Below are 25210 nucleotides of genomic sequence, written 5' to 3' on the forward strand. Positions count from 1 at the left end.
CTGATAGAGACGGTAAGGTTCAACCCTTTGTCCCATCACCTCTAAGCTAAGAAAATTTGGGCTGTTCGTTTTGCAGATTTAGATTTCTATACCTAACTGAGCTTTAGATTTCTCATCTATTATATTTGAAAACTTACACTTCCTTGGCAAGGTTGTTATGGAAATTAAATTATGACATGCTAGCTGAAAAAGCCTTTCTCATCTTAGTCTCTCCCCATCCCACCCTGAATATTCTCTTTATCTTTTATTTCTTTGCATGCTCCAATTTTACCTCTCTCTTTGAAGGTAATAGAATTTTTCTATCATGTATAAATGCATAAGTAAATGACACAGAGGTGAATAATATACAGAAGGCTGTGTAAGTGGCTTAAATGTACCATGGATGTTCCTGGAATAAACTGTTACTATTTCTACTGATGCAGAACAGTTAAGTCAAACTTTTGAATTAGGTCAACAAAATCCACAAATAGGGTGGAATCTTTGGACTGTCTAAGCAGGGACAGATCTGGAATAAATCAGCCACAGATATCACTTGTCGGCATGCTAAGAGAGGCATTTCAAATAAGGATAAAAGGTATGTCAATAATATTGGCTTCCGGTAGCATTATGATGCATTCATTAATCTATATTGAGAGTTTTCTATCATGTGGATTCAAGCTAACATAACTGATTTATGGCAGTAATGTCTAAACAAGGGTCCACAATTAGGCTGTATTTTTATCTTGACTTGTGAACTGTCTCTGCCAACTACTCAAATTTCAAGCTTGTTGAGACATATGTTATCCCTGGAAACCCTTCATAAAAATGAAGCATTTTACTATCCCACCAATTCTGTGTGCTCTGGTCAGTTCCCCCATCTAGATCCAAACTAACCATGTAATAGTTCCTATACTAGTGACTAGTATTTTAAATGGCCTTTTTAGGAAAACCAAAAAGAACAAAGTTATTTCTTTTTGTGCAAAAATATAATCTGGTTTGGATTCTCTTTTCTAGCTTTTAAAGTAGTGAGACAGAATGCAGTCATAGGAAAAGAACTGAGTATGGAATTAAGAAGATCAGCATTTGAAATCCAGCTCTGAGACTGCTTCCTAGCTGTGCGACCTCATAAAGTCACTTGATTTACCTGAGCCTCGGCCTCTTTATCTGTCAAATGGGGACTCTCTGGTGAATCAAACGAGCCATTAATGATCTAATAAGATAATATGTTGCCTTTATAACTTAATAATTCGCAGAGATGCAAATGTGTTTAGTAAGAGATAATAAAAGAAACCTTCAGACAGAGGCAGAAATATTTTGGTTAAAAGGAAATTAAAGTACTGGAGGACAACAGCAAGATAAAAATGATTACAACATCTTCATTTATAGCTCACATGTCACAGCTCAGTATTTATAGGTTTGTTAGTGACAGTCTTCCCAGTATAGCAATGTTAATTACGAAGTAGCTGTCATTGTGTTTCACTGACACAGCACTGTGCACCTGACTGAGGCTGAAACGATTCATTATTTCCACAGCTGATCATTTAAAGATCCAAAAATTACACCAATAAATCAGTCTGTGTCTGATTATAATCTCCCTAAATTGTACTTTGAAATTCCCTGGTGACTTTTCAACAAATGTTAGTGTGTTTTATTTCTCAAATATGATTTGTAATAGCCAGAGCTTGACTAAAACCTCAGGAAGAGGTGATGGGTGTGAAGCTGAACACAATCTATACTTAAATTTTCCAAAGCCTATGCTTCCATTGCTACTTAAATGCCATGATCAAAGCAAGAGATAGACTAAATATGGAGGGAAAGGAGGGAGGGAAAAGCAGAAGGAGGGAGGGAGACGGAGGGAGAGAAAGAGATTGAAGAGAGGCTTAGGAAAATGCTCAGTGGAAAATCTGTAGAAATGATGTAACACAAAGCAAAGGCAGGGATTGGAGTAAGGGGTGTATAACTGAGACTATAAAAACTCAGAGGGAAAACTCACCATAGGGCTGAGTTTTGGAGAAACTGCACAGACAGTACTCTAAAGTTTGAATCTCCTGATTTTTCACAAGGTAAGTTATATGTAAAAATTGACAAATATTTAGTGCTTTTTTTTCTTTTAACTGTTATTTTTACTTTCACAGATTCTTTAAGTGTTTTGATTATATCTGGAATTTTTAAAATTAGAAACATTTTTGATAATATTTCCCTCTAAAATGAGTACAAAAGCAAAGATATTTTTGCAATGCAAATTTCAGGTGGAACTAATTGCTTTCTCAGATATTTCATATTTATTACATTGCTTTTTGCCTTTCTTTCATTTCAAAACAAAGAGAAGGTGGATGCAAGATAATAATTCTATAGATATGTTAATAGCATTATTTTGCTTTCCTCAAAAAATGTTTCATAAAGAAGAGTGGTCTAAACAACCTTGATGCTTCAGAAACATCCCTAAACTAATGAAATTCTTTGTTCTTAAAACCTAAAGCATCCTGTTTTTCTCCTTATATATCAAATATGCAGATATGATGTTGATAACAGTTGGAATACACTTTGATTATGTCTGTTCTTCAGTATTTGTAGTGCTCTTGCTATCCAATGATTGAATTGAGAGTTAAAGTGAAGCATACATTTGAGTTCTGTTTGAGAAGAAATGTAACATTTTAGTTCAGGTTTAGTGTGCACTCAATGAATTCAGTTCTAACAATTCAAATGCTGTTTCTTCGAATAACAGACTCTATAGGTTTAGGAATGTGATTATTGTTTGTTTATGAGGTTTTCTCCTAAAAATTTAGCATTTTTGAGAATGAATGATGGTGATTTTAATGCCTATATAAGTTATAGAATTGATAGTGTTATACCTAGTAGTCTACCCAAAAACATCAGGGACATTTTGTGTCTTCTCTTACTTTGGTATTACTCTTCAGCACTCTTACAGAACTTTTCTAAAGAGTACTTTCTGTCAATAACAGTTCAAGTCTCCTCCATGTAAGTGAATTTTACTATGGCTTCATTAAAAAATTATTTAGAGTGTTTAAGGTCAACAGTAGCTTTCTCCCCCTTATTTCCCAGGATTTTTAACTGATTCTTATATCATGAATAATGAGCAGTAGAGAAGCAGATATCTTTAGTTGATTAGGCACAGGAACCTCAGGGCTATTATTTTAATTTCTTTTACAAATACTCTCAATGATTTGAATGTTTGATTAATAAAATCAGATTAATTGTACTTGTCTCAAAAAATAAAGAACTCAAAGAAATCCTAATATATTGTTCTAGCTCTATTATAATCTACCTGTACAACTTCACACAAGCTTTAAGCACAAATTAAAGCTTGATAATATTGTATTTTGTCCTTATGAAAAGGACAAAAGAAATAGAAGTGCTAGGGTTACTGAGTATAAAAGTATTTGAGGAAGCCCCAGTGTCAGTCAGTGTTCTCTACATCAGAGAATAAAACCTCAGTATCACAGAATCTTAGGACTAATCTTTAGACTCGAGCTAATTTAACCGTTTTGCCAATATTTCATTTACTATGACTCTTAGCTACCAGACAACTTTTGCTTAGATTCAACAGTTCAGTCAGAGCAATACAAGATTTGTAGGCAGAAAACTAGACTTCTAATCCTAGTTCTGACTTCAACAGCTTTATGGACAAATCATTCAGCTTCCCCGAAGCTTTATTCTCCCCTCAGTAAAACTGGAGTTTGTGAAGGTACGATGGGTAAGCTACAACAAGGTGCTAATTCTGGGTATCTCTTAAATGAACCAACTCTCCAAATGTCTCAAGATTTCTCAGATTAAAGGCATTTTTTAGCTGAGTGCTTTCTCTTCTTTCTTCAAGTAAGTGTCATGGTACACCCCTGGAGCAGTGACCCCTTCTTTATTGCCACTTCATTAGCTCAGGCCTTAATACAAACCATATCCTCTCTCTAGTAACAGTGCCTTTGCCATCACCTTCTGCTCCCTCTTCCTCTTCAATCATTTCCATATTCTTATCTTCTCTCCTCTCCCTTGAACATTTTTTGTGATCCTCACTCACTTTCTCCATCTATTAGAGAGTATTAAATTTGATAATTTCTAATGATTGCTTCCTCTCTTTCTAAAATTCTATACTCCTATGATCCCTAAGGGTATAAACATGTAAAAATTCCACTTTAAAAATATTATATAAAATGGTATTAAAAATTCACTTTAGTTGGCACAATTAGAGCTAGAAGAATAATGATGTCTTCAGTACAACTGAACTTTCTTTTGTTTCTTTCCCAGGATTACATTTTCTATAGTTGGAAGGAATTTTTATAGAAATATTATGACTCAAAATAATAATGCACCAAATGTTAGAGTGATTTCTATTTATAACTCTCCATAGTGAAATTTCCTCCCCCATTCAATATTACTTTTCTTACTATATTTTATTTTCTATCGCTCTGACATAATTCTAGATTTTGAAGACTAATTTTGTTTCTTAAAATGAATGATAAAAATATTTTTTCATAAAAACTAAAAAGTAGTAGCAAACTGACACAAGAACAGAAAACCGAACACCGCATGTTCTCACTCATAAGTGGGTGCTGAAAATGAGAACACATGGACACAGGGAGGGGAACATCACACACTGGGGTCTGTTGGGGGGCGGGGAGCTATGGGAGGGATAGCAGGGAGTGGGGAGATTGGGGAGGGATAACACTGGGGGGATGGAGGCAGCAAACCACCATGGCATATGTATACCTGTGTAACAATCCTGCAAGATCTGCACATGTACCCCAGAACTTAAAGTATAATAAAAATATTAAAAAGTAATTAAAATGTTTTGTAAAGTTGCCATATTTCGAAGGCAATATCAGGATAATGATAACTGTTATTTATTGAGTAACTAATTTTTTTTTTTAATGGAGTCTTGCTCTGTCGCCCAGGATGGAGTGCAATGGTACAATCTCGGCTCACTGCAACGTCTGCTTCCCAGGTTCAAGCGATTCTCCTGCCTCGGCAGCTGGGATTACAGACGTGCGCCACCACATCGACTAATTTTTTGTATTTTTAGTAGAGACGGGGTTTCACCATGTTGTCAGACTGGTCTCAAACTCCTGACCTTGTGATCCGCCCACCTCAGCTTCCCAAAGTGCTGGGATTACAGACATGAGCCACCGCGCCTGGTCTTGAGTAACTAATTTAAGCCCGTCACTTTACCCAGATTACTTCTGATCTTCATGCTAAGCCTACAAATTAGGTCTTTGCCCTATTTTTCTGAAGAAGATGTTAGAACAAAAAGGCTAAATGACATGCCTAATTAAGATTCAGATCCATCCAGGTCTATTTCTACTAATTCACTTTATTGTATTAGAAAGTGTACATACATACAACACTAGGCGTTAGGAGACCAGATTTCTAAAGTAACTCAGCTTGTCTCAGTTCACAGATTTTTAGAAAATAGAATTATCATGTTTTCTATATAGATCTAACATAACTGTTATAAGGATGACAGGAGATTAATTTCAAGATAATAAAGCGCCACCATGCAAATGTTATTTTTTAAAAGGTTATATACGACAATTTCATTTGAAGAAAGTGGAAGCATTCCAGAAAGGGTCAGTTCTTGCAGAAGGAAATCCCTAGGCAGGGCAAATGGTCGAGGAGTTTCCACCTGAACCAGGCTATGAGCAACAAGAAGACAGAGAAAGTATTTTTTTTTAATCCCCAGTATCTGGCATGCAGTGTATGGCCAACAAATGCATCCTATTGTTGAGTATTATAAAATATATATGGCCAGGAGCGGTGGCTCATTCCTATAATCCCAGCACTTTGGGAGGCCGAGGCGGGTGGATCACGAGGTCAACAGATCGAGACCATCCTGGTCAACATGGTGAAACGCTGTCTCTACTAAAAATACAAAAATTAGCTGGGCATGGTGGTGCGCGCCTGTAGTCCCAGCTACTTGGGAGGCTGAGGCAGGAGAATTGCTTAAACCCAGGAGGCAGAGGTTGCGGTGAGCCGAGATCGCACCATTGCACTCCAGCCTGGGTAACAAGAGCGAAACTCTGGCTCAAAAGAAAAAAAAAAATTTTATATGCTTGCCCCTCTGTTTACATGTTAGAGGTACTTTTTCATCTATTATGTTGGCTAGCTTAACATAATTACAATGTAAGATTTTGATTAAATATTTTATATAAGTACAAAGTGGGGTAAAGAGTGAAGGGAGTAGTGATATTGCACATTAACTTCACATTTAAGTATGCTGTATTTAACTTAATTTATCCAATTTTAATGCTGGATTTTAAAAAGCCTATGTACAGAATGGCCTGTCTGTATGCGCAACTCATAGCTTTTCCCAATCTACAGTTTCAAAACTATTTTCCCATTAGTGAGCATGAGAATTAAACAACAAATTTCCATAGCAGAATTGCCTACAATAATATACTAACTTTATTTTCTATCTTTAAGTAACATAGATTTATATCAAGAAATATTTAGTTATTTGGGGATTTAGGTACAGATTAATGTTCGATACGGAGAAATCCTACAGTTTAGAGGGATGATTATTCGAGAATAGTGATGCATGTAACTTTTATTAGAATGAGAATCTGTCGTGTGAAATACTAATGGATGTATCAGGATTCCAGCAGGAACTTCATCACATATTACTATAGGTGTAGAAATCTAGGGTAATCTCTTATCTTCCCTCTACCTTGGTTTTCATATCAAGAAAGCTGGGATATTAATATCTGCCCTGTATTTCTGTTTATCGTCCACGTACGGCTGCTTCATGCTTTCATTTAACATATACATTTGACTCTACGCCAGGCATTCTGTTAGGTGCTTAGATGCAAGGGTGAACGTGACATGGTCTCTGCCTTAAATAATGTTGTTGCTGTTTTTTTTTTTTTTTTTTTTTTTTTGAGACGGAGTTTCGCTGTCGTTACCCAGGCTGGAGTGCAGTGGCGCAATCTCGGCTCACTGCAACCTCCGCCTCCTGGGTTCAGGCAATTCTCCTGCCTCAGCCTCCTGAGTAGCTGGGATTACAGGCACATGCCACCATGCCCAGCTAATTTTTTGTATTTTTAGTAGAGACGGGGTTTCACCATGTTGACCAGGATGGTCTCGATCTCTTGACCTCATGATCCACCTGCCTCAGCCTCCCAAAGTGCTGAGATTATAGGCGTGTTAAATAATGTTATAGCAACTAAACACTTCACTAAACATCCAGATCTGGGTTTTTTAAAATAATAATGTAATCTTTCTTTAAAGTGGCATTATAGGTTTCTGGCTTCTTAATTGTTTGCAAGAAAGAGACTAGTAGTATTAATCACAGATCCAAATAGAAGAAGAAAACAGACAGAGATACTTAAAAAGAAAATTTTAAGATTTTGGAAGGCAAAGTGTGTAAAAAAGTGAAAATGGTGCCAAATAGAATAAAATCAGTTAACACATGTACTAGTAATGTATCATTCTTACTAATTTGTTGCCTTCAGGGCAAGTAATTTTAAAATGTAGGTATCTGCCACATTAATAATACTGCATCCATAAAAATATTACTTTATAAAAAATTGTTTGGGAGATGGAAAAAGGTTTTATACAAATAGTTTATACTTGAAGGAGCATGAAACTGAGAGTCTAAAAATGAAGGCTGTTGTTCTGGCTCTTCTTCTAACTGGCTTTTTGACTTTGGAAAATTTGCTACTGCCAATTGAAGAACACTGAGAATTGGGAACACATTCCTGATATTTTAATTTTTTTTTTTTTTGAGATGGAGTTTTGCTTTTGTTGCACAAGCTGGAGTGCAATGGCGCCATCTCGGCTCACTGCAACCTCCACCTCTGGGTTCAAGCGATTCTCCTGCCTCAGCATCCCAACTAGCTGGGATTACGGGTGTGTGCCACCACGTCCGGCTAATCTTTTGTGTTTTCAGTAGAAACAGGGTTTCACATGTTAGCCAGGCTGGTCTCGAACTCCCGACCTCAGGTGATCCACCCAACTCAGCCTCCCAAAGTGCTGGAATTACAGGCGTGAGCCACCGTGCCCAGCCGATATTTAAATTTTTAAATGGGAAATTATGATTTCTCAATCTCAACGTGCTCCCTTTTTTCAGGAATCCAAAACACAAATTCCCACGACACAATTTATTTAAAATAGCAAATTTCATAAGGACATTTTTAAATAAATGGCTAAGCACCATGAGTATTTCTCAAATGTATTTTTTATGAGGATAATATAGATGATGTATAAGTTAGTGACAGAAGCTACAAGCCACAAGTAATTTTTAATTGCTCTTGGGTGAAAATCCTCAATGAGTTTAAATCTCTAATTTGAGTTTATGATGATCCCAAACTACTTCCCCATTTCTAAGCTTCTGAGTGCTGCAGCCACCCTCAGTTGTCTTGTTTGTGAGGCAAAATTCATCAAAGATTGGAATTGCAGTTTCAGTAAAAAAGAGACCCCCAACGACAGGAGGTCCCAGCCTTTGCTTTCCAGCAGGTAAGTGTCTCAATCATCTGGGTGCTTCTCTCCGCAAAGAAAGCCAGAAAAGCCTTTCTTAAAACTTTGTTCAAGTATTGTCACTTATTGAAATATCAAGATTGCCTATATAATGACAAACTGTAATTTAAAAATTTATCCTTTTGATTTTTTAAACATAAGTTTTGCAGACTGTCTCTATGAATGACTCCAAGTTCCCTAAGTGACTGTTGAGTGTAAATTTTGTGTATGTAGGAAAAATTTAGCTTCAAACATCTGCCTTCGGCTTCAAAGCAATCACTTTTCAACAATCTCTTCATAACAATAATTTTTAATCATGTTTTAAAACATGTATTTAATATTTTCAAATTACAGTTTAAAAAATGTTTCTACTATTTTAGTTTCCATTGCGAAGTTTTTACCTATAATATAAAAATTAAAATGATGTAGTTTTTTCATAGATAATGTATATCCTCATATATTTTTAGCAAACAATATTAAATATAAAATTTAAAGGCTTATTTCTTTGAACTCTAAGCCAATTCCATAATTTGTGCTGTTTGTAAATTAATTAATTTAAAATTGACTAAGACTAATTAACTTACATTTTGTGAAGAAAATCAGTTTCATTTGACAGTTTTGACAATTTTAGAATCTTGTTCAATATCACCAGCCCATTAAGGAACACAGCTAAAACTCTTATCCCTATCGTTCAAATCTGAGCCTAAGTCTGTGATTCCCCAGCATCACAGAAGTATGTTTCTAATGCTGTTGAATATCTATATTGTCTGAAAGAGTTTTATTTTTGAATACTTATTCTTTCATTGAAAGAGGATTTTGGGAGTCACAATATGTGAAAAAGTATGTATATATATATAAAACCTCCACCAATATCACACACATATATACATATATACACACACCCAAATACATATATCACACACATATATCACATAGATCAATGATTTTCAATCTCATATATATGCGTGTGATATTTGGGGAGGTGTTAGAGGTCTGAAAATTCTTATTATCAAAAATTCCTATTTTGTCTTCACCAGTTTTTTATCTACTAAATTAAGATCATGATTACTGAGAAAATATTCAAATGATTATTTTATCTTGATAGACTATTAATTCCAAATGCAGGAGAGTAGTACTCAAATATTTTTAAATTATTAATATTATTTATGTGATTTAAAACATTTCTGATAGCCAAATTAAATATCACACCAGCCTTTCTTTCTCTCAGCTTAAAAAAGAGAATATAACTGCAATCTATGGCATCTAGAATCCCAGTTCTAACAATTTTTGTTTTGAAAGGGTAGAGAAATGAGCACACTGACTTATGCATGATAGGAAAAAAAGAAAAGTGAAAAAAAAATTCCTAAGTAAGGTTGGGCGTAACGGCTCAGACCTGTAATCCCAGCACTTTGGGATGCTGATGAGGGCAGCTCACCTGAAGTCAGGAGTTCGAGACCATCCTGGCCAACATGGTGAAACCTCATCTCTACTAAAAATACAAAAATTAGCCCGGTGCGGTGGCAGGCGCCTGTAATTCAGCTACTTGGGAAGCTGAGGCAGGAGAATCGCTTGTACCCGGGAGGCAGAGGTTTTGGTGAGCCAATATTGCGCCACTGCACTCCAGCCTGGGCGACAAGAGTGAAACTCCATCTCAAAAAAAAAAAAAACAGGCTGGCGGGGTGTCTCATGCCTGTAATCCCAGCACTTTGGGAGGTTTGGGAGGCCAAGGCGGGAGGATCACGAGGTCAGGAGTTCAAGACCAGCTTAGCGAGCATGGTGAAACACCATCTCTACTAAAAATACAAATAATTAGCCAGACATGGTGGCACGCACCTGTAAGCCCAGCTACTCGGGAGGCTGGGACAGGAGAATTGCTTGAACCAGGAGGTGGAGGTTGCAGTGAACCGAGATTGCGCCACTGCACTCCAGCCTGGGTGACTGAGTAAGACTCAGTCACAAAAAAAAAAAAAATCCTAAGTAAGCAAGTAAATATATTGTCATATGTCATTAATTCTGCCTCATATTTAACATCTCTGAAATTGAAATGTCTTACTTTTGATAAGCATATCAATTTAATTGGTAGCATTGTTTTTATTCTTAACATGATCTTAAAAATGGAATGTCTTACCATATGTGACATCCAAAAATCAAAGATCTGGAGGTTCTTTTCAGCTAGAAATATTTAATTTAAAAATACTGAAATGAAAGAGGCAAATATTTACGTCACAGCCTGGATGTAATATTTTTACATAAACTTTGACTAATTTGAGGAACTCATCAAGTCAGTTTTCCTAGCTAAATCTGTACCAACTATTATCATTACCTACATGTTAAGTGTCTGCAATTTTGCCAGAAAATAGCCAACTTCACCAGTGAACTTTAAAAGCCAGAAGCAAGGTCAGTTAGACCAACTCCAAGACCAACTCCATTTTACTTGATCTGGAGAGGAAAGTGTTTACTCAACATCACATCATTAAATAGCAACAGAAGCAATGAAGAACCTGTCTCACAACTCACACATCGGTCTTTTTTCCATTGCAGTAGGCTATGCACACTTTGTGTTAAGCACTGTCCGTTTTAGGCATTTTTCTAAAATAAAAAATTATTGTCACGCTGTCATTTATTATTCCACAGTGATTGTAACTTAATAGAGTGGGATAAAGGGTAACCTGAAGAAGGTACTATGTTTTACAGATTTACTTGTGGGCCAAGCTGACTCACGACTTGCCTACTATTTCAAAGAGGGAAGATTTTAGGCTGTATTTTCGGCAGGCACACATGGTCATTTCATGTTGTCAGAACTAAGGCCCTTTTATAAAATATCCTGGGTTAAATCTCTTAAATGTGCTCTGTCACAGTGAGAAAAGAAAGTAAAGAAAATGTAGCCATTAAATTAGTTTGTAATTCCTTTATCTTTAATTAAGTCCTTTATTTTAAATTTTTGTTAAATGAGAGTGGAGTCTATTTTGAGTATTTACAATCAAGATATTAGGGTAAATAATTAAAAATTCCTAGACAATATCAATATTTACCCACAAACCTAGTACCTTTGTGAATTTCTAATTATTGGATCAACTATCAATAAGTCTGATGTTAATTATAAAGTCACAGGTTGAAGAGAAATGTCCTTAATACCCGAGTTTTCTTTTTTCTTCAACACCATTTTCTTCAAACGCAGATAGTTTTAAAGTCTTATTGATTAAAAGGTGCATAAGATCAGATGCTGGCTCACATTGCTTCTCTTTTTCAGCTTAACTATCTCTAACTCTTACACCTCTCATAGCAGTTTGCTCTTTCTTTTGTAGATCAATGATTTTTCAATCTCTTTTTTTCTACCCCAGCCCACTTGAGAGATACTTTTCACAATAACAATGGCTTACTGCAACACTTATTCCTACTCATAAAAACATCTTCATTTTAACAGGCTTCTCATTAAACTCTAGTTTAAATATAATTAAACTAGTGTTTCTTTATTGCTGGAATTTCAGAGCCTTTACTGTGAATTGGAACTCTAAGACCTCTTTAAAAATGTACAATATATCCTAAACAAAAGTGATGAAATGTTGTAACTCCTGACAAAACTTTATACCTAACCAACTTACTCCATCTACCATCACTCTAGCCAGTTTGAAAGATTCTTTCAGAATATAATCAGTTCTTACATGTGGAAAGTCTTTAAAATAAAGCTTAAGATGTTATACAATATAAGACATTTGTTTTTTCAGCAGAATTATTTAAAAAGTCAAAACACATAATAGTCCAATTGACTAAAACATGAAGGAAGTACACAGATAATCTTCTTATAAGGCAGATTCCATGGCCGCTGTTTCTTTCGAAACTCCTCACTATCCAAAGAAATATTATTCAAAAATTGCTTTAAAAAAGTCGATGTGTAACCCAAATAATAAGTGTCCAAGAAAAACAGCTATATGCTATTTGTTGTACAGTTTTTCAACTAAAAGGTGCCAGGGAGATTCCGTGATTACCACAAGTAATTTGAGCCACTGAAGATTTATACTGGCAAAAATAGAGATGTCACACTAGTATGACTTAAAAGTCAAATTATTAATATTTATCTAATTAAACCCTAACCAAATTTCATATGGTCTCTATTGGGGAAAGCATTTCCTAATGTGATATTTCTGTTGCTATTTATCTTCCAGTTCATTTTCGTTCAGCCCCCACCCTGTCACAGTACTTATCAATCTTTTGTTAGTTACTAACATTAAATAAAATTTTTTGATCTACTAAAAAAAAAAACTGATGTGCTAAAAAAATGCAAACACTTTTACTTTGGTTTATTTATGCAGTCAATGAACATCTTTTCATTGAACTTTCTGTGATCTGGAGTATACATGGTGCCTGGGAGATTTTAAATTGTGGGCTATATTTATCCACTATTAACAAAATAGGAAAATGGGGTTAAGCCTAGGCTTTTCCTTTCCTCCCTATAATTTCCTCTGTTTCTAATTTTGTAGCAATCAAGTTTCAACTAGTTAATCAAATGTCTTTTGTGTGGCAGGTGCCAGGGTGTTTGTTTTCATTAGAATACCAAATGCCATATTTAGGAACTTGGCCTTTTGGTTAACTGGCTACAAGCATGGCTTTAAACCATTAAATGTGTGTATTTAAACTCAGCATTTATTTTTACATCTCCTTATCCAAATAATCAGGATGTGGTTATCTGTAAGATGATACATATGATTTTTCCTATATACACCCAAGCACAAAAATATATACCTCAGACATAATCATCAATACTATAAACACTCATCATTCTGTGCCATTTATAAGATTACAGAGATGACGCAAAACCTGGTTAGTGAAATGTACATAAAAATAGTTAAAGGAAATCCACATAGAAAGACATACAAAATTGGGCAATCTTCACATTTGAAACCTATTTTTGTAATAAAAAGGAAGAAAGGAAACATAAACAATTGGAGTTGGTCTTTGATTAAATGGGACAACAATTTCTTTTAAAAAGATATATAGGCCAGTGCAGTGGCTCACGCCTGTAATCCCAGCACTTTGGGAGGCCAAGGCAAGTGGATCACCTGAGGTCAAGAGTTCTAGACCAGCCTGGCCAACATGGTGAAATCTCATTTCTACTAAAAATACAAAAAATTAGCTGTGCATGATGGCAGGCACCTGTAATCCCAGCTACTCGGGAAGAGGCAGGAGAATCGCTTGAACTCGGGAGGCGGACATTGCAGTGAACCGAGATTGCGCCATTGCACTCCGGCCTGGGCAACAGAGCAAAATTCCATCTCAAAAAAATAAAAATAAATAAAAGATATATTGGAAATATGAAACAATTTTTAAAATACAGTTATGTTCTTAGTATATCATCCTTTATGTAAAGTTAAAGAGACATCAGGAAAATCAGGAGAAAACACAATTAAGTGGCTGGTTTCTAAAGTAATGGCTAATGTAGGATTTGGTTGGTATTTTCATCAGATAACTATTGCATTCTTATTGGTTATTTTCTCAATTTAGAGATACAGTCATGATTTATTGGTCTTTTGGTTTTTGTTTTTTTTTTTTATATCCTTACTGAAAATCTCAGTCCAAATATCAAGTTAGGAAAAAGAGAACGCAGAGAGAATTGACTGCTCCCTTTCAGAAAAGAAAAGAACTAGCATTATGTGACAAGACTCTGAAATAAACTCATTGGTGTCATAGGGAACAACTATTTTAAACATTACATAAAATCCAAATTATATTTGAGAAATAAATGTTACGGACAGTGCCAAAATTGCTAAAATATTTTATTTCCATTTTAAGTCTTAACTGACATAGTTCATTCAGATGCCATTCTGTTTATATAAAACATTTGTTCACATACCAGCATGTAACATTTATTACTAAAATCGACACTGTTTCACAGTTACAAGTTGTTTTTTGTTGTTGTTTTTAGGAATATGAGCCAAAGTTTTTTTTTTTTTTTTTCGTTTCTTGCATTTGAAATACTCTTTGATAACGTCCGAGGCTTAAAATTCTTTGCCATAGTCCTTAACTGCTACACAACTGCAATCAATCACTTGTCAGGGTCTTCCCTCTCTTGTTAGTTTTACAGAGGCTACCTGTGTGAGTCTAGGCTCACACTGCTATAAAGAAACACCTGAGAATGGGTGATTTATAAAGAAAAGAGGTTTAATTGGCTCACAGTTACGTAGGCTGTACAGGAAGCATGGCTGGGGAGGCCTCATGAAACTTACGATATTGGTGGAAGGCAAAGGGGAAGCAGGCACCTCTTCGCATGACCAGAGCAGGAGGAAAAAGAGAGAAGGGCTATGCACTTTTAAACAACCAGATATCACGATAACTCACTATCAGGCGAGAACAGCACCAAAGGGAAACCTGGCCCCATTATCCGGTTGCCTCTCTCCAGGCCCCACCTCCAACACTGGAGGCAACTCACGGCGGTGGGTTACCAGTGGCACTCACCCAAGCCTCTACCTCCCAAGCCTCTACCTCTGTACGAACTCAGTGAGCTCAAGGAAGGAACCACTGTAACAATTCTTCAAGAAAATGTCAAAAAAAAAATCTTGGGTCATGCCGAAACAAATGTAGTTATTAAGGAAATATTTAATGATCTCTCACATTCTTTCACATACAGGTTATAAATAGTAAATGAGATAGAAAGGGGATGCATGAATCAATTCAATCCTCTCAAAGCTCTTTTGAGATGGGAATTACTTCTCATTTCACAAACAAGTAAAATTAACTTTGAGTAGGGTAAATGATGACATATTTAAAGTTACACAGATATTAAAGCAAAAACATGACTCAAATTCAATTTTTCAGATTCCATTCTAGCATCCATTTTCTCTTTACCCCCAGCAGGTTTTCCAAATGATTATTTTTAAGCAAATAGAGTTACCTGAGATTTCTTCATTCATAAAGGATGAAACTGGAAGGCTTTCCCACTGCTATAGATCAAGAGGCAAAGCCTCAGCACCGTACCTATTTTGTTCTGCCTCATGCTGCATGATCTTCCCTCAGTAGAGCAATGCCCCATTTTACCTACAGTTTCTTAACTTACAGTAATCAAACTGGCAGCAAGTCAACCTGATGTAGACTATAGGTGAGCTTTAGTTGGCTGGATAGTGGCTTTTTAATCTAAATAGTCAGACACATATAAATAACACATCTTTGTGCTCATTACCCAGAATTAACAAGGGTAACATTTTTGCATATTTGCTTTAAAATATATAGAGATTAAAAACTGAGTCCCTTATGTTTTTCTCTATAATTTTACTCATTTTTTCTTCTCCGCAGAGGTAATCATAATCATGAATCAAGTTCCAAAATGTATGATACTGCTTTGGGCATTTATATTTTCAGTAAATGGTATAATGTCATGTATTGTTCTACACTTTCCGTTTCTCCCCAAAACTGTTTTTTTTGAAATTCATGCATATAATTAAACATACATTTAAGTTATTTGTTTTCACAGTAATTATGTATTTAAGTCATTTACTTTAAGTCAGTAGTTTGAATACATCTCAATTAATAAATCTATTTTCCCTTGAGCGGGGCACTTGGGTTTATTCCAGATTTTGACTGCTATAAACAATGAGGCTATGAACTTCTAGACACATGTCTTCATATAAACATTGACAGTTTCTCTCAGGAATATATACATACCTAGAAGTGAAATAAATGCGTCCTAGATAGGAAATAAGCATTTTCAACCTTTTTGTAAATTGCTCAATTTTCTCCAAATTATTGGATTCATTTTCAACTCCACCAGATTTTTTTGTGTTTTTGTTTCCTGAAACCATTCTAACATTGCAAGGTCGATCAAATTTTTGCCAAACTAAGTGTATAAAATGGTATTTCACTTCTCTTTTTATTAGAATTGAAGAAATTGTGGGGGAGGCTCCTAGCATGAGGAAGTTTCAAACCCTCTTGCCAGGGCCTTGGTTTTTAACTTTGCTCTTTTGTAGAATGACTCTGAAAGAAAACCAATAAAATGCACTAAGTTATTTAAAAAAAAAAATACATACATATACATACTTTTGTAGTACACATGTTTACCTCAAGGAGGATATGTATACATATATATACCGCAAGGCCGTGGTGGTTGAACAGAACTAGAGGCCATACCTCCAGCATAGCTGTTCCCTGTCCTGACACCAAGCAGGAAAAGAGCAGAGAAATTGGTGTCTGATGATTTTGGAAATGAGAACAATCTGCAAAAAAAAAAAAGACCAAGCCAGGGAGATGAATCCTAGCTTCTTCCATTGGAAAAATTAGCTGGGCATGGTGGCGCGTGCCTGTAATCCTAGCTACTCAGGAGGCTGAGGCAGGAGAATTGCCTGAACCCAGGAGGCGGAGGTTGCGGTGAGCCAAGATCGCGCCATTGCACTCCAGCCTGGGTAATGAGCGAAACTCCGTCTCAAAAAAAAAAAAAAAAAAAAGACATTTGCTCTGGGGGGCAGGGAACATACAGATGATTGCAAAGGTAGGTTGAAGGGACCACTCCCTTACCAGTACCAGAAACACAATTGTAAAATTAAAAAAAAAAAAAACTCTTTCTATTTGTGGAAAATTTTGTCCATTCATTTTCTATGAAATGAGTGTTTATAACTTTGGCCCATTTTTATTTAATTGTATGTCAATCTTTAAAGTTGTATTTAAAGGATTTATTTACATTTTCTAAATGCCAATCTTTTATTTATGTATATATTGAAAATATCTTCCATTTTTGATATTTAAGTGTATTTTATATGTAATTTTTCAATTTTGATATAGTAATATCTGATAGATTTAATAACAATTTTGAATCTTGCTTATGAAATCCTGACATAACACAAGGACATAAAGAAATTCTCCCACTGATGGTGGGTGTTTTGAATTTTGGATTTAAATAGTTTTAGACACCACAGTCTCTCTGGTTCACCACAAACCAGAACTTATTCTCTAATGCCTTGCCACTATTATGAATTTCTCCTCAGGTACATATATAAAGTTGTAATCTCTAGATTTGACAGTCAAAAAATAAAGTTACATTAACTGTATTTCACAGATGGGGGTTAGTTTGAATTAAATTATTATTATAGCCATACAGCCCTAATCTAAGTTGCCAGGGAAAAGAAACCTTGCTAGAATTCATTCTGGGAGATGAACAGCTTCTATTAAGTATTATTTACGTTTTGTAGAGATGCACTCCAATATACTGAAGCTGAATAATTTGGTTTACCATTTACCTCTAAGAGTCCTTTTAGGAGCTTTTGTGTTTCATCTTTACATTTCAAATGAATCAATGCTAACTATGACATATGCAACCCTCAGATGCTGGACTGGAGATTGGCAAGTGCACGTTTCATCCTGGCTGTGACTCTGATACTGTGGAGCTCAGGAAAAGTCCTCTCAATAGATGTAACAACAACAGAGGTAATGGAAACTAGTTTACAAAAATATGAATATATATGTGTGTGTGTGTATATATATATATGTTTGACATGTTTTTTAAATGACATGTTTATATATAAAAGTATATGTATTAAAATAGATTTTATATACATAAATATAATTTTTATATATTTATCTATCATGTATTATGTTTTTATATAGAATGTATATTTTATAAATGTAATTCTTATATATTACATATTCTTTCATCAACATATCGTTTCTACCAGAGTAAAAAGCAGGTGCAGCTACTAATAAGAAAATGTACACAAAATAAAATAGAGAAATAACACCAAATCAAGAAAATCAGTATTTTTTACTGTCTTATTTTTGTTGCCGACATGACATTCAAGGTTGTGAACTTTAAGTGAAAAGAGCAGTCTTCATGATCTTCTCCTCACAGAGGAGTCAGAGCAAGGCAGTTATCTCAATGTGAAAAGAAATTTAAGAACAAAGATTTGTATTTCTTGAACAAAAAAGCATAAGAGAAGATCCATTATTATAGCCACATTTAATTAAATCAGTTATGCCAGAATCAGAGATGCTTTTATGTAAAATTTGAAGTTGTTTGCATGCCCCAATTTGAGTAGTTTTCTTCAAATTTTTAATTACAGTACAAATGTTTCTTGGTGCTATGACTAAAGTACAAAGAAAAGGAAATATGAGGACATCACAAGGAGAAAAATTAGTTTATTTGATCTTATTAGAAACATATTTTTTGTGTTTCTTAAATAGCATAAAGTCAAGAGTCTGAAATGCATTGTATTAAAGGACAAGTTTTATAAAAGTCTTATGATTTTTTTCTGAAGATTAAGGATTCTTTAAAAATGATTTTTTATGTGTGTTAGTTAAAAAAATGAAAGCATATTTTTGGAGGATGGTTTGAAAGATAAAACATCTTTGCCTTTTGAAGGTTTATCTCCTTTAGGGTTTCTTTCTAGTCATTTCTGCATCCTTCCCATCTCCAGTTTCTATTTTGTCAGGTTTATATAAGGAAGTGACAGAAGCTAAGATCTGTGGAATAGTTTGAAACCATACTGTGGGCTTTGTACTATAAGTAATAAAGGACTGCAAGAGATTTTTAATTTTCTTTTTATAAGACAAAAGTTGTATTGGGGAAAACTAACTTTATAACAGTATTATGGATGAAACAGAGAAGAGGGAGATAGGAGGTATTGAAGCAAATTATAAGGTGATCAAGGGAGTATGCTAAGCAGTAAAGAGGACTTGACTTAAAGGCACCGCTTGGATCACCTGAGTCAGGAGTTGGAGACAAGCCTGGCCAAAATGGGGAACCCAATCTCTACCAAAAATACAAAAAAATTAGCCAGCTGGTGTGCATCTGTAATCCTAGCTACTTGGAGGCTGAGGCAGAAGAATCACTTGAACCTGGGAGGCAGAGGTTGCAGTGAGCCAAGATTGCACCACTGCATTCCAGCCTGGGCAACAAGAGCAAAACTCCATCTCAAAAAAAAAAAAAAAAGAACACCCCTGATGGGAATCAAAAACAGCAACAAACAGATTTTCCTGTAAGAACTGACCAGACTGACCAGATTTAGTGCATGTATGACTGGATAAGGAAACAGGAGGCTTAACAGCTTTCAGTTTGTCCATCAGGCTCTAAGTGTTTTAAAAGAGACTTGCTTGAATCAATGATGAAAGGGCTTGATAATGCTACTCTTTTGTTTTACTGGAGAAAATGAAGAGAACAGAAAACATTTATTAGTCCATTTTCATACTGTTATAAAGAACTGCCTGGCCAGGTGCAGTGGCTCATACCTGTAATCTCAGCACTTTGGGAGGCGAAGATTGGCAGATCCCTTGAGGTCAGGAGTTCAGGACAAGCCTGTCCAACATGGTGAAACCCCATCACTACTAAAAATGCAAAAATTAGCTGGGCATGGTGATGGGCACCTGTAATCCCAGGTACTCAGGAGGCTGAAGGAGGAGAATCACTTGAACCTGGGAGGCAGAAGTTGCAGTGAGCTGAGATCATGCCACTGCATCCAGCCTAAGGAACAGAGTGAGGCTCCATCTCAAAACTAAATCATGTCTCTCAAGTTTGAAGTTCCACAGATCTCTAAGGCAGGGGCAAAATGCTACCAGTTTCTTTGCTAACGTATAGCAAGAATCACTTTTGCTTGAGTTCCCAACAAGTTCTCATCTCCATCTGAGACCACCTCAGCATGGACTTCATTGTCCATAAAACTATCAGCATTTGGGTAAAAACTATTCAACATTATCTCTAGGAAGTTTCAAGCTTTCCCACATCTTCCTGCCTTTTGAACCCTCCAAACTGTTCCAACCTCTGCCTGTTACCCATTTCCAAAGTCGCTTCCACATTTTTGGGGTATCTTTATAGCAGCACCTCACTCTCTTTGGTACCAATTTACTGTATTAGTCCATTTTCATACTGCTGTAAAAAAACTGCTCTAGAGTGTGTTATTTCTAAAAGAAAGTCGTTTAACTGACTTACGGTTCCACGTGGCTGGATGGCCTCAGGAAACTTACCATCACGGTGGAAGGTAAAGGGAAAGCAAGGCACCTTCTTCACAAAGCAGCAGGAAGAATGAATGCAGGAGGAACTACCAAGCATTTATAAAGCCATCAGCTCCCACGAGAACTCACTCACCATCACAAGAACAACATGAGAGAAACTGCCCCCGTAATTCAATTACCTCTACCTTATGTCTCCCTTGACATTTGAGGATTACGACTCAAGATGATATTTTGGGTGGGAACACAGCCAAACCATATCAAAAGATAATAGAAGGAATAATCTAAGAAGAAAAACAGGAAGTGAAGAAAAATCAAAACCAAGACCAAGAGTCTGGTGCATGGAAGAATGACTAAAAGTGGGAAGGGAAGAGATTCCCCAGAGCTAAAGATTTTTCCCTCATGGGAATATTCTCAAGATCTTAGGGGGAAAAAAGGCAGTATTCGTGGGACTATAGAATGACTCAAGATTGTTAATAGGAGCATTTAAGAAGTGCTGTCATTGGGCCTCAGAAAGGAAAAGACAGACTTCACAAACTGGATGGCTATAGATTTATGACTTGGATGAAGTACAAAGTGGCAATATGTGTAACAAACAAGCAAGAAATTTTACATGGGACACAAAGTTACTGGGATATCTCAGACGCATTGCAGATACTCACTAATATTTGTTAATAAATCACAGGGATGGAGATGGTGAGATGCTTAGACACAGAGACTAATTTTTATTTTTGTATCCCTCATGTCCAATGCAAAACCTAGCTGGATTAGTCATGGCTTGAGTTAGTAAATAATGAATGAGTGGTAAAAAGAAAATAGCATGAGGTTTGGTTTGGAATTCATTTAATAAATATTTATCAGAAATTTTTTGCGTACTATAAGCATAATATGAGACTAGGCATTGAATAAAGCAAATGGAAGACTAATTAGACAAAGTCATTGATTCAAGATTCAACCTAATAAGAAATACAAATATATTGTAACCAACCTGATATAAGGCAAAATGGTGAGTGCAATGGTGAAAGAGGTCTATAGATAAAGCATTATGGGAATAATAAGGAAGGATGAAGTTGCTGGAAAAGAATCTGAAAAAATGATCTATAAATATGCAAAATTTTAAAGGCATTCCAGGACTTTTTCTTTTCTTTTCTTTTCTTGTGTTTTTTTTCCTTTGGTTACACCCCTCTTCTATGTGTTTCAGTCCCCAAGATCTAGCACTCTCTATGGAAAATAACTTAGTAAGAAATTATAAGGCTGGACACAGTGGCTCATGCCTGTAATCCCAGCACTTTGGGAGGCCAAGGCAGGTAGATCACCTGAGGTCAGGAGTTCAAGACCAGCCTGGTCAACATAAGGAAACCCCATCTCTACTAAAAATACAAAAAATTAGCCAGTCATCGTGATGGTCACGTTTAATTCCAGCTACTTGGGAGGCTGAAGCAGGAGAATAGCTTGAACATGGGAGGCAGAGGTTGCAGTGAGCTGAGATCATGTCATTGCACTCCAGCCTGGGCAACAAGAGCGGCCGAGGCGGGTGGATCACGAGGTCAAGAGATCAAAACCATCCCGGTCAACATGGTGAAACCCCGTCTCTACTAAAAATACAAAAAATTAGCTGGGCATGGTGGCGCGTGCCTGTAATCCCAGCTACTCAGGAGGCTGAGGCAGGAGAATTGCCTGAACCCAGGAGGAAGAGGTTGCGGTGAGCCGAGATCACGCCATTGCACTCCAGCCTGGGTAACAAGAGCGAAACTCCGTCTCAAAAAAAAAAAAAGAAAAAGAAAAAGAAAAAAAGAAATTATAAAATGAGTAAACTGCTCAGTAAGACAAATATTCCTTATAGCTTTCTAAATGGAGAGCTGCAGACAACAGTAAGATAAATGTCAGTGGCATGTTCCTGACAGGTTGTACAGCAGCCCTGGTTCAAGGATTTCTCCCCCTGCACGATTCCTAAGACTGTTTGCTAGTTGATTCTTTGTTTTGGTGATTTGATGGTTTTGATGAATTTGCTGTGATCCAGGGGTGTTCAAGTACTTCTCTGAGCATTGGCCTCTGGCTGGGATTATGCTTCAACAGTCTTGAAATCATGTCATTGCATTCCAGCCTGGGCAACAAGAGCAAAACTCCATCTCAAAAAAAAAAAAGAAAGAAAGAAAGAAATTATAAAATGTTACATGATGACTATGTCAGCCAACAGTAGCAAAAGCCAAATGCATATGTACATACTTTGAGTTTCTTTGTCTAAATTAATGGAATCACGTTTTTCTGCCTGATAGGCCTTTGATTCTGGAGTCATAAATGTGCAGTCACCACCCACAGTCACGGAAGAGAAGTCAGCCACTGACCTGACAGCAAAACTCTTGCTTCTTGATGAACTGGTGTCCCTAGAAAATGATGTGATTGAGACAAAGAAGAAAAGGAGTTTTTCTGGTTTTGGGTCTCCCCTTGACAGACTCTCAGCTGGCTCTGTAGATCACAAAGGTAAACAGAGGTAAGTGAACTCTTAGAAAAAGGAAGTTTTCATTTTCTATTATTATTTCTTTCTGGGTTCTAAAACAGAAATAATTCCACATAAAAAATACAGTGAAAACCTTGTATATAAATAGATTTGACAGCATATTAGCTAATTTGTGGCTTTGATAGTATGGTTTTCAAAATAACTGTTTAGGGAGCAAAATGAGTTCTACAGTGTGCATTAGTATTTTTGTCATAATATTTCCTAAGAAAGATTCTGTCTTATGCAGATATAAAAGTTATTATAAGACATTACTGCATTTAGAGGTGATGAGAAATGTATGTGCAGTCGTATTAATTTTCTGGTCAATTGAGTTTTCCATTTCATAGAGGTGAAATGCTTTCCAAATTGTGTCAACGAAACTGAGTGAAAAGCTCTCAGAAATTGGAGTCAGAACACATGTGTTTCTGTCAAATTTATGTTTACTTCTTTCCACGTGACTTGTATAAGTATCTTATCTTCTCTGATCCTCAGATTATTTATCCATAAAGTGAAGATAATTACTTACTTCCATAAAATTCAAATAAGATAATCAAATGTAAATACTTCATAGAATGCTAATTATTATAATAAATTTAGAGCAGTGAAATATCCCTATAAACATTAAGAAACTGTCAGTAATTTTAAAGTAATCATTTCAGACTTAATTCATTTTCTACCCCTCAATATCTGTTTCTTGTGCTGTACATTTCATATAGCAGTGACAGCAAAGACCACCCAAGTGCCATAGACAGGTATCTGAAAAACTTACCAAGATTTCTTTTGTTCGCCCTTAACATTTCTCACTAAATTCTCTAAATACAATTTGCTTTATATATTAAGTAACTCCAGAATATCACCATTCATTAAGGCTTTCCTAATTCTGGCCTAAATTATTAATTTTTTCACATTTGTTCTTTCTCTACTCTTTCCTCATCTCCACCTCCACCACCATCACCCCCCTTTATCACTAATGTATCGTGTACTTGGCTACCAGGATGATCATCTAGAACAAAAATCTGTGTGAAATGTTATTCATTGCTTACAGTACAAAAGTCAAATTCCTTTGCAAGTCCTACAAAGAATTTCATAATCTGGAACCTTATTTCTTCTTGTACTTATTTTCACATCCTTTGCTTCCAACTTTCTTGATTCTTAGAGGTCTGGGACTTTTTATTATTGTTCCTGGTTCCATAATCTTTCTATGCTAAATGATTGTCAGGATACTTGTTGCAATTTGATATATCTCTGTTCTGAAAGATTCTCAAAGCTGCAATAGAAAATAAAATCATCACTTGAAGACTATAATTTATATTACATGTATATGAAAAACAATCCTATCCTATATTTTTAAATTTAGACCCTACTTTAACTAGAGAAATAGAAATTAGTTCCACTATGTTCCAGGTACTGTGTTGGGTTCTGGTGAAAAAGAGGAGAAAAATATAGTTTATGTACCTCAAAAAAATCACATGCTTATAAAAAATATAGTATTATTTATAACAAATTATAATACAAGAAATGATGAAGAGAAAAAGGAACATTAGTACACTGTTGGTGGAAATGTAAATTAGTATAACAACTATAGAGAAGAGCTTAGAGGGTCCTCAGAAAACTAAAAATTGAGCTACCATATGATCCAGGATCACCACTGCTGAGTATGTAGATCAAAAAGAACTAATTTAAAAAGAACATCAGGCCGGGCGCGGTGGCTCACTCCTGTAATCCCAGCACTTTGGGAGGCTGAGGCGGGTGGATCACGAGGTCAAGAGATCGAGACCATCCTGGTCAACACGGTGAAACCCCGTCTCTACTAAAAAAAAAAAATACCAAAAATTAGCTGGGCACGGTGGCGTGTGCCTGTAATCCCAGCTACTCAGGAGGCTGAGGCAGCAGAATTGCCCGAACGCAGGAGGCGGAGGTTGCGGTGAGCCGAGATCGCGCCATTGCACTCCAGCCTGGGTAACAAGAGTGAAACTCCGTCTCAAAAAATAAAAAATAAAAAAAATAAATAAATAAATAAAAAGAACATCAGCATCCAAAGGATAGTTGAGCTTTTAGAAAAGAAAATACTGTGTCTTCTAATAAATGTTACTTCTTTGACTCATGGATATTGCAACATGGTCAACTAAATAATCTATAAATCGATATATAAAGGCTATACATAAATACATATAAATTTATTAGAGCATAAATACTAAATAGAGTATACTAAATATATATTGCATAAATACTATAAAATTTACATTGAAGCTTCATTGTATGATATGGTTTGGCTGTGTACCCATCCAAATCTCATCTTGAATTGTAGTCCCTATAATCTACGCAGCTATATGGCTATAAAAAGGCATCAGA

General features: G+C 35.8%; 1 protein-coding gene across 2 annotated transcripts in view; it reads left to right on the forward strand.

Moving 5' to 3' along the window:
• The first annotated feature begins 1868 nt into the window (after positions 1–1868).
• The window catches only part of OSTN (osteocrin), a 53392-nt gene continuing 30050 nt past the window's right edge, over positions 1869–25210 (forward strand). For both annotated transcript variants that reach the window (XM_021671361.2, XM_012448931.2), the window contains exons 1-3: positions 1869–2042; positions 17746–17847; positions 22638–22852. In XM_021671361.2, coding sequence (XP_021527036.1) covers positions 17746–17847; positions 22638–22852 — 317 coding nt within the window. In that variant the 5' untranslated portion in view covers positions 1869–2042. The remainder of the gene's footprint in view (positions 2043–17745; positions 17848–22637; positions 22853–25210) is intronic.

Source organism: Aotus nancymaae, unplaced genomic scaffold (genome assembly GCF_030222135.1).
Source record: "Aotus nancymaae isolate 86718 unplaced genomic scaffold, 86718_ANA_hifiasm-v0.15.2.pri h1tg000067l, whole genome shotgun sequence".
Lineage (NCBI taxonomy): Eukaryota > Metazoa > Chordata > Mammalia > Primates > Aotidae > Aotus > Aotus nancymaae.